This window comes from Aptenodytes forsteri, unplaced genomic scaffold (genome assembly GCF_000699145.1).
Source record: "Aptenodytes forsteri isolate BGI_AS27 unplaced genomic scaffold, ASM69914v1 Scaffold6, whole genome shotgun sequence".
NCBI classification, from domain to species: domain Eukaryota; kingdom Metazoa; phylum Chordata; class Aves; order Sphenisciformes; family Spheniscidae; genus Aptenodytes; species Aptenodytes forsteri.
Window position 1 is genome coordinate 2,272,583 of NW_008795709.1, and position 10,862 is coordinate 2,283,444.

Below are 10,862 nucleotides of genomic sequence, written 5' to 3' on the forward strand. Positions count from 1 at the left end.
CCCGTTTTGAAGAGAAAGCCTCTTTGATATCATTTTTAGAAGAAATTTAAACCATGGTTTGGTTGTTCATAAGGCTTCATTCAATCCTTAGAAAGTGTCAGCCTAACTGTCATGGTTGCAAGCATGAGAGAAAAATCACATCTCATAACCAGCATGCTAACTAACGTAGATTAAGTTCTGCTGCCAAAATGTTTTTCTATATACGCGTATGTTTGCCAGTATAGATTGCGCTGTATGCGGTTCCAGATTTGGACTGGGTTTTTGCTGATAAAACTCTCCAGGCAAAAACTTCACAGCATAGACAAGGCCTCCGCTTACCAGATGAGTGGTCGCACGATCCCCATCCCGGGGCATGTGCTCATTTGACACAAAGCCGCAAACGCGCTGTGGTATGACATGCATGTGTTGTTCATGGTAAACCCCCAGGGAGACACAACCACCCAACTCTCTTGGGGAAGCCAATGAAAAGTACTGGAGCTGGGAGGGTCAACGGCTGAATTTCACAGGGGAAATCCCATCTGAAAGCAGATGAAGCCTGGGAGCTTCCTGTGCTGGGACTCTGCAGCAGGCTTGGGGGCTCCCGCGCCAACCCCCGTCATCCAATCCCCGACACCTTCTGCACAGACACAGCCATGTTTCTTCATAGGGAGGGGAAGAGTACTTAATGCCTGAAGAAGGACACCATAAGTTACTGCAGAACATGGTGATGGTTTCAGAATGGATTCAGGACAAATATTGTACAGTTAATTAAGATTTGTTTGGACTGAGCCAGGATAATTTAAGAGTAAGTTTCTAGCTCAGGACTAGTAAGACCTTGTTTTATTTCCATTGTACCATGAGCTACCCGTAAGTCCTGGGCAACGGTTCAGCATCACTATGTCCCTTCCTCATACATAAGATGAAGGTGACTGAACTTCCCTCAGAGGTACATGGGGGTAAAAGTGCATTTAAGGTTAGGAGGTGCCCAGAATCATTGATAATATCTTGGCTAGCATCTTTAAGTGGAAATAACGTGTTAACAATGTCAGTTTTAGCCTTAGACAGATTTCTTTAATGCCTGTAGGGAGAAGTTTGTGTTCTTCAAATCTAATAGTGTTGGTGATGTTCTCATGCAAGGGTTCAAATTCAGTGGAGTTAGAGCCCCTTGAGCCACGGCTGATTTTAGTCCAAGCTGTTTAATAATTAAACCAGTCAGATTAAACAGTTTTCATATTTCGGGAATCTCCGTTTAGTTTACAAGAATTCTGACAACAGCACAAATACAGGAAAAAGGCCTAAACCAAGCGATTTTAGCTGTTCTCATCTCTGTTTATCACAAAATCTCCCGCTCCATCAAGTTGGTCTTTGAAATAGAACCTCAGCCCATGGTTTGCATCTCTTCATGTCTTCAGACATTGATATGAATGACTTCAGAAAAGTGTGCTGGCCCTCACTCGGCACATTTTATTTAATTCAGTATATTAGGATCATTTATAATGCACAAGAAAATCACAGGATATGCAGATGCTGAAATGTTAAAACTCTGCTAGTATGAGAGCAGTGATATGCCATATTCTTATAAAGCATCAGAAAGCGTTTGAGTATTCCACTATGATTACAAATAACTTCATGCTGTATTCTTTTAAAAGATTATTAAAAATATTTAAATAATGTTTATGACATATACTTTTTTATTAAAAAAGGAAAACAGCAAATTAATATGTAAAATGTAATTATTTTCATTCATTTACAATGTCATATTTCTAAAGTAATGGAATAGCATTGTTTTATGCTTATAATATTAATCTGATCTTTAATTAGAGCTAAACAATGTTTTCACGCAAAATTATTATTGTAATGAACATAATATACTCTTTTTTTATCTTGTACTTAAAGAGACCCAAAGGCTTGCATACTTATCCAGGCACCATCAGAACTATTTAGAAGAATGTAACAATCTGTATGATGTAAGTTTAATTCACACTTAATATGGTATTTCTGAAACATTGAAATTTTCAGCAGGGAATAAAAAAAGGAGATGTCACAGACTGTGACATCTGACCATGTTTCTTTCCTTTGGATGTTCACCTTTTTCAGCTTGTGATTTTTGAGAAAATGGTAACCTTGTGCAATCTGAGCAGGAGGTACATTTAAGGATTTAAACATTTATTTGATGCCAGCATCAACAGAGGTCTCTGGGGCATGTAGATAAGAGTCGTCCAGAGAAATTGCTCAACGACAAATGTATTCAGGCATGCAGTGAAGAGAAAGGTTGAATATTAACAGAGGTACAGTGATTGCTCAGAAAGGTTGGTCCTATCACTGTCAGGCTGGGAAATGAGGGTTACCACCTGTATATATAGGAGCAGAGAGGACCTCTCCCTGTCAGAGCTGCTGGTGGGAGAAGGTCACTGAGCTGCTCAAGCAAGCCAGCACCATGAAACTGCTCCTGCTCTTCCTGCTCTGTGTTTCCTCCGTTAAATCCCAGAGCTTTACTGACTATGACAATGAGGTTGTAATACTGATCGTAAATAATAATAATAATGAGTAAAAATGATTAATTTTATTTAATTGCATGCATGACTTACTCAGCTTATGTGAGTTAGCTAAGGTAGAAGCTGTGGGGAAAAATGATCCAGTGCATGTTCTTTTTCCACTTGAAGTGTTCAAAGAAATAACTTTTGTATTATTTCTTCGTGTATATGTAACTGCACAATAGTTATTTTCTAGTTTCGGATATATTTTCTTCCTATTTCTTCTCTTTCTCTGTAGGGAATGAAGAATGTATGATGGTAAGATTAGTTCTTTAGCTGAATTTATTTAAGGATATTAATTTAGCAATGTTGACATATGATGTTGAAGACAATTAATGTCAGGCGCAAAAAAGTAGAAATTTGTAGATAATCATGTCCTGTCTCAAAGACAGTAAAAATTTTTCTATGGATTCAGTACACATTATAAAAAAAAAAATTAACTACCGGATCATATAGCTTTACATTTGAAATGGAGCGGTAACAATTGTTAAACAAAAAGGCAAACAACAAGGATCAAAGATAATAATTTTAACCTATATTTAGTTTTGTTTAGGTAAAATATTTTAATGGGAAATACAATTTAGAATCTCAGTAAATTGTTTATATTTTGAAAATCCCTGCAAAAATGAAATAGGCCAGGGTGATCAGACATGAGATTTTTTTTCTGTTGTATGATCTAAGCGTTTGTGTCTGTACTACTGATAAGACTACTAGATACTACTACTAAGACTACTATGCTAAATCATTTTCAGCAATTTTGTGACTTGTATGCTGCCTACTTTTGAAACTACTTGAAGCCTCTGATCCTGGATCCTTACAAACATTTGTTATTTGTAGCTAAGTCTAAGTGGGATTGGAGATGGTCGAAGATTTTGATGCAGTTGTTCAAACAACAATTAATTCAGGTGGTTTAGTCTCAACAACTGCTTAGGAACAAAGCCTGTTTTCCTTGCTCAGCGTCTTAGACTTTCTTGTTTCTGGCAATGATGGGGAATGTATGCATCAGTGGGAGCTCTAAAAACCTACCCTGAGAGATGTTATTGAATGGTTTTCCTAATTCCATCAGTTAATAGATGGCTTGTGGCCTGAGACCTGATGATGTATTTGACTGTGGCCTGATTTTCTGAGACCTTACAAATTTTCCTGTAGCCCAGTGAAAAATTGGGACACTGATAACATGATGATGAATGTTCTTAGCCCCAAGAATGTCTACTTACTTTTTTTTAATATCCTAGTACTTCTAGTTTCATGGTGCTTAGTGGCTCTGAACTATATAAACTTTTTTCCTTGGTCAGAATGAACTATTGAAATATTGTTTTGCTTTGGTTTGAAGGCTTTTTAGTTTGTCTTTATCTAGGTGGAGGGAGTGTGACTAGTCTTACAAGGGAGGGCATAGCAATGACTTTTACATAATGTCAGTATAATATTTCCATTATGGCTTTTTTCATTCCATTCCATGGTTTTCTTTGCTGTTTAAAACACTAAAGAGTGCTGAACGGATGCCTCCACCCTGTGCATAGCGTTTTACAATAGCAATCCCCAATTCAGAGAGTTTCCTCTCCCCCTGGCTTTGCAGGATGACAGCCCTCAGCCTGAGGTTCGAGGCAACCGACCCCTGGACAAAAGGCGGGAAGCGGCCCCCACGCTCCGACCTGTGGCACCTCCCATCAGTGGAAGCGGATACCAGCCCCGGCCCCCAAAGCGGGTGAAGCCGGGCGACAAGAAAGAACGTATCATCTACCCTGATGCTGGTGGCTGCAAGCATCCTCTAGACGAGCTGGTGGGTGTCTGCCTGTTGATGCAGCTGATAACAGACTGTCCTTTTCTTCTAGTGTGCCCAACACGGATTTTTCTTCACCAAATAAGGGACGGTCGTTCATTTAAAGCAGCCCAACTTTGCATCTTTTTGCTTGAGTTTGGTAGGACTGCATTCGGAAGAGTAATGCCACAAAGTCCCTGGCATTAGTCACAGTCAGACAGCCTACAGTGAAGATGGGGAGATGAGATTCAAACCGTAAATGAGGAAAGGAAGTATCTGTGGGTTAGCCTGCGCTTTCCCCATTGCTTTGCATAGGTAACTATTAAGAAGGACAGAAAAAAGCTCTGCAGAAGCGCTAGCTTGAATTTCAGATAATCTCAAGGAAACCTAGGGACCAAAAACCATAATCTCCCGTCTCTTTCTTAAAATTTGTTTCAAACCATAATTATAGTCTACCCTCAGTCACTGCCCCAGCTCTTACGGAAGAGCATGCAAGCATGCTGAGATCTAGCATACTCCTTGCTGCATTGCAGTAGTCTATCACACTGTCCCTGCTGTGCTCTCTGCTGGAAAATGCAAGCTGTAACGCTGCTGAGAGGCATCTTAGTGTCTGAGAGCAAATTTGAGTGTGGAGGTTTCCCACAAATGAAGTCTGTTAAAGCTTAATGAATACACGATTGTGGTAGAGTCCCACTGCTGCCTGGGTATTTTGGTTCTCAGGGGACTTCAGAATTTCCCACCTCTTTTTAAAACACTGTTGTCCTTGACGGTGCAATGCTTGTTGAAGAAGCAATGGTGCTCAGCTTCTTGAGATGACAATTTTTTAATTAATCACATGGCCATTTAATGAGAGAGACATGTAACAAGGTATAGAGAACGTGGTTGATTCTCTGAGGCTAGTGAAAGAGGAAAGGGGTAGATATAAACATGCACAGGCACCAGGTAGTTCCTGACACACTTTAATCATAGTTCAGGTGGCTTAACACCGTGAACATTTAACAGCACAGAAAAGTGAAAAGCAGGTAGTGGACCAAAAAAGTGTGAAGAGAGAGGGCTTTTCCCAAGAGCTCCAACAAAACAGTCCTCCTGGGGGACTTGGGGCTCCTTCCTGCCCTTCAGACTGCAGCTTCTTTGTAGAAGCTGAATGTCTTGAGTCCTTATCTAGATGCTTAAATATCTGGTCTCACGTTACTAACTGTTCAGTGTGTTCAAAGATATGGTCATTCACTGATGGCATTAGAAACTTATTTATCTTGACTTTCATTCACAGCCCTTTTAATTTTTTTTAAGGGAGTGCTGTGTCCAACTGGATGTGAGCTGCAAACTATACTGGTAAAACAAGAAAAAAATGTGAAATCAGTTGTTCGTGATCTAAAGGACAAAGTGAGCAAACTGTCTGAAACCTCTACAACTTTCTATGAATACGTGACTGTTCTAGACAATAAATTGGTAAATAGGCAAAAACAAAGAAAAGGTATGCTATTTCTATGAATTATTAGTGTAAGCAGTATTGCAGTTCTATTGGTGTTGCTACTGTTACTTGTTAATGGGACTTCTTAAAAAAAATTAAAGATACAGTGGAATATCTAGCAAAGTACGATTCCATGACCATGTCCTCTTAATCATAAAAAAAATTTTTTTGAGAGAGGCAAAGGAACGGATCTCATACTAAGGCAAGAGTCATATGAGGCCCCTAAATGTGTGGGTCATGTGTTTCCCCCCTTACCTGCTTTCCTATGTCCATCCAATCCCTTTATGCCCAGCTCCTGGCTCGGCACCATGGCTCTCTGGAATGAAGCTAATTATAGTTCTTTGGCAGAATATAGCACCACTGATAAATCTACTAGCTAGCAAAGAAATAACAATACATATGTACCACTTTCCTGAGAATCTCTGCATAGTTTTTGCACATTGTGGAAAAGTAAGCAAAAGAAATGCATATCCTTCCTCCCCGCTAAAGAAATAAGTGGCTTCTCAAATTGTGCTTACTGATTGCTCTTCATTATTTCATAACTGGAAAACATGTTGAAAACTAATCTGCTTTTCCTCTCTTTAGACAATGATGACATACTTTCTCAGTACAACACTGAAGTGGAATTGCATTATAATTATATAAAGGATAATCTGGACAATAACATCCCATCTAGCCTCAGGGTCCTCCGTGCAGTTGTGGATTCTTTACACAAAAAGATACAAAAACTGGAAAATGCCATTGCAACCCAGGTGGACTACTGCCGTTCCCCATGTGTTGTTTCCTGTAATATTCCAGTGGTTTCAGGCAAAGGTACTCATTTAACTATAACGACATCTCTTCTCGCATTTATATCACTGTGCAAATTGATAGATGCATCATTTGATTGGTGTGAACGTTCCTCTGAAGCCTGTGTCATTGATTAGGATAGCAGAAAAGATGGAAGGTGATCCTAAATGAAAAAAATCTTTTATGGATGCCTGTACTGGTCAGACCAAAGATCCTCTTACCCAATATCAGTCTTCATTAGTGGTCAGTAGCATTTTAAAGAAATATGTGCCTTTTTTCAATCAAGAAAGGTTTTTCTTTCACAAGCTTGTCTAATTAAAAGAATCATTGAAAAGTATACAGTATTCCGTCACTGAGGTTGAACGTTTAGAAATTCCTATTTGGAAAAGTAGAACAATGCAGGTGCACTGTTCTTTCTTCCCTGATTCTTTCACATGATGTATCACAGAAATCAAAATGAAAGTAGAATTAGATATATCTTTAAAATTGTTCCCTTATAATCAGCAAACCGAAGGGTAAGAAGATTGTTGAAGAAGTTCAGAGCTCTTTCAGTAACAGACTCTCCGGTTTATTCTTGCAGAATGCGAGGATATTTTCAGAAAGGGAGGCGAGATATCTGAAATGTACCTCATCCAGCCAGATCCTTTTGGCAGACCATACAGAGCATACTGTGACATGCAAACAGATAATGGAGGTTAGTATGAAATAACTATGTTATTAAAATATTAATTAATGTGGATGCTACAAAAAATTCATAGTAGTAATTTGCGTTTTATACAGACTGATATGGAATTATAACATTTGTAATTACTTGAGAATTAAGTCTGATTGACTTGTTCAGAAAAGTCTTGCTGGTCATCTTCAGATGCACAGTAGGATATTTCTATAATGAAAATGGAAATAAATTGTTGGGATGGGATTGGTAGATAAAAATGTATCTTAGTATGACGAGAATGGACAATGTATGAGTGGGCAGGCAAGGAGGGCCTGGCTCATTTCTTACCATGCCACTATGCACTAGACAAAAGACCAGGGGAGTCCTTCAAGTTCTGCTTTTCCACCTTTCCTTATGAAGCAAGGCGCTACTTGAGTGTGAGTAAAAATGGCAAGGCTGAGCTTGTAAGCAGTGAAAACTCAGACCTGCTGCAAGGAAGCCATATGCTCTGCTCGCCTTAAGATGAAGATGGAAGGGCTGTATCTTAACATTTCATGCTCCTTTCTCAATGGCAGTTTAATCTAAATACTGTTGCTCCTGCAGGCTGGACTTTGATTCAGAACCGCCAGGATGGCAGTGTTAATTTCGGAAGAGTATGGGATCAATATAAAAAAGGATTTGGAAATGTTGCAAAGAGTGGAGGGAAGAACTACTGTGATACACCAGGTAAAATGCCGAGCATGAAAGATGAAGAACTCTTCTTACTGAAACTGTTTTCTCATATTTCTTGAAGCTCTCTGATTTTTTTTAAATAACTAATCCACTTTGGCAGACCTATAGGCAAATCATAAAGTTGCCTTGAAGTATATTGTGAAGTCTATTTCACAGACCTCTCACTTGTTGCTTGTCAGGTGAATATTGGCTTGGAAATGACAAGATCAGCCAGCTTACCAAAATAGGGCCCACTGAAGTTTTAATTGAAATGGAGGACTGGAATGGCGATAAAGTATCAGCTCATTATGGAGGTTTCACCATACAGAATGAAGGAAACAAGTATCAGCTTTCAGTTAGTAACTACAAAGGCAATGCAGGCAATGCGCTAATGGAAGGAGCTTCACAGTTGCATGGAGAAAACAGGACAATGACAATTCACAACGGCATGTTCTTCAGTACTTATGACAGAGACAATGATGGATGGTACGTACTTGCATTAGACATTTAAAATAAAAATAGAGCTTAAAATAGAGCAGAATATATAGTATTTCTATAATTTGCTGTTAGTTTTCACAGCATTTTGTAGTATCTTAAAATACGTTTTATCCCTGCAAGTTACCAGCCAAATGTCCATGCAGTTCCCTTGATGTAGCCAAGGGCAGGTAAAACTATATATTAGGTTAGTGCTGCTCCACAGCCAAGTAAGAAGCAAGCACACTAAATTTTATTGATTCCATGAATGACGTTGCCATAGACAAATCAGCAAATCTGGATGCAATATATTCATTGTCAGAGACTGGTGGTGGCAGTGCTGAGGACCACTGTCTTGCTTAAGTAGGAATATTGGTACTCACTCCAGTAACCCATAGTGGGTCCTGAGGAAAGAGACAGGTAGCCTGTCCTATTTAAAAAATAAAATTCTGCCTACTCAGAATAGAGGAGCTCAATTGTAAAGTACTTAATTTAGCACTGTGTCTCTAAACTATGTGCTATGTCTTTATCTTAATACCTGATTACATATTTATGAATAAAGGAACTGTTTAGATTGGGGAAGATGTAGAGTTCTCATTGTTTTATATCTTTAAATTGCATTGATATTCCAATTATCATTATGAACTGCAAGTAATTGTAGTTATCAATCGGTAAACTGAAATGACATTCCCAAAGAGATGCAGCTAAAATTTGACTTGTTTTTCTTAGCTGCTTCACCTTCCAAGTGCACTGTGTAGCACACACCTGAGATGGTCAATGTTTTACAGAAAGTTCAGAGAGGATTTTAAATGTTTATTGTGGTTTGAAAATTTCAGTACAGGGGCAGCTGTATGTACTCTGTTGATCTGTTTGCTTACAGTTCATCTGTCACTCTGCCCACAGCAGGGGGGTTGGACTAGATGACCTTTAGAGCTCCCTTCCAACCCAAACTATTCTATGATTCTATGATTCTTAACACTTTCTTTTCCCTCATCAGGTTAACTGCAGATTCAAGAAAACAGTGCTCCAAAGAAGATGGTGGTGGATGGTGGTACAACCGCTGCCACTCAGCCAACCCCAATGGCAGATACTATTGGGGAGGGACCTACAGCTGGGATATGGCAAAACATGGTACAGATGATGGTGTCGTATGGATGAACTGGAAAGGGTCATGGTATTCAATGAAGAAGATGAGCATGAAAATCAGGCCATACTTTCCACATTAACCATTATCAAAATGTACAGAATCAGGGATTTTCTTTTAATATTTGTACATGGTTATCTTTTTAGGCACAGTATTCAGGCTTGTCTTTACATACGACAACCGAATATGTATGTACGAGCATATTGTGACATGAAGTGAAAAGCTATGTCAACTGTAAATCAAAATCTGACCGATGAAAATAACTCACAAGTGTATTTCGTTCCATTTTTCATTTGTTCACAAGACAGAAGTAACTACTGTAGAATAATGCTGATAAAAACTCCCAAAACCCCAACTTGTTTCACTCTTTTACAAAGGACTTCTATACCACATTTGAAGAGGGAGAGAATTATTTTAAAATGTTTTCTAAAAATTAAATAAAGCCTTAAAACTAATGTTTTCTTCACATGATTCCTAAGTATTTATGCATTATCCAGGGAGGAGCAAACACATTCCACCAAATATAGGATGGTTATTTTCTTTTATATCATAAAGGTACGGTAACTACCTGTGTAACAAGTTGAGAAGGAATAAAGTGAAAAGATAGTATCTAACAAATGGGTAGGTCACCAGCCACTTAGTTCAAATCCTGTACGCTGGATAAAATATGTCCTTTGCTCGGACCTGGCTCACATACTGTGCCTCTTAATAGCCCTTCCACCATCCCACATCCTTTTATCATAGAATAAAATACAGTATTAGAAGACCTGACTGGTATGTCTTTCACACAATCACTATCATGGAACTAGAGCAATTAGTGACTCCAATCATAGGGTAGGTGGAGGTTCATCAAAGCTAGTGGTCTAGGCTCCCGCTGTAGCCAGGAGCAGAGGTTGTCCCAAAGACGGGACTTCCAAACCGTGGTAGGCAGAATCAACCACCTCTCAGAGGGGACTGCCTTCCTCCACAAAGGAGGGAACTCAAATCACTAGCGGTAGATAGATTCCCATCTGAAACCTTTCATGTTGACTTAATCTGTGGAGCCCGGGAGGACGAGGAGGAGACATCATGGCAGCATCTCACTACATGAGTGCAAATGTTCAGCATCCCCACAGGCAAGCTTCCATTGAGGCTAGGGAACAAAAACACAAGGTGTTTTTCTCCGTGAAGTAAGGAGGGGGGCCAGCAATACCGCAACCATGGACTTCCGGAGGGCGGACTTTGGCCTGTTCAGGATGCTGGTTGAGAGAGTCCCTTGGGAGACGGTCCTGAAGGGCGAAGGGGTCCAGGAAGGCTGGGAGTTCTTCAAGAAGGAAGTCTTAAAGGCGCAGGAGCAGGCTGTCCCC

The 10,862-nt window shown here is 39.5% G+C and overlaps 1 protein-coding gene across 1 annotated transcript; it reads left to right on the forward strand.

The window, feature by feature from the left end:
* The first annotated feature begins 2,416 nt into the window (after nucleotides 1–2,416).
* On the forward strand, nucleotides 2,417–9,969 carry FGB (fibrinogen beta chain). Its single transcript, XM_009283319.1, has 8 exons — nucleotides 2,417–2,491; nucleotides 4,090–4,293; nucleotides 5,563–5,746; nucleotides 6,329–6,556; nucleotides 7,113–7,226; nucleotides 7,791–7,913; nucleotides 8,099–8,384; nucleotides 9,370–9,969. Exons 1-8 carry the CDS (start codon nucleotides 2,417–2,419, stop codon nucleotides 9,596–9,598), a joined length of 1,443 nt encoding a protein of 480 aa, XP_009281594.1. The 3' UTR covers nucleotides 9,599–9,969.
* The last annotated feature ends 893 nt before the right edge of the window (nucleotides 9,970–10,862 follow it).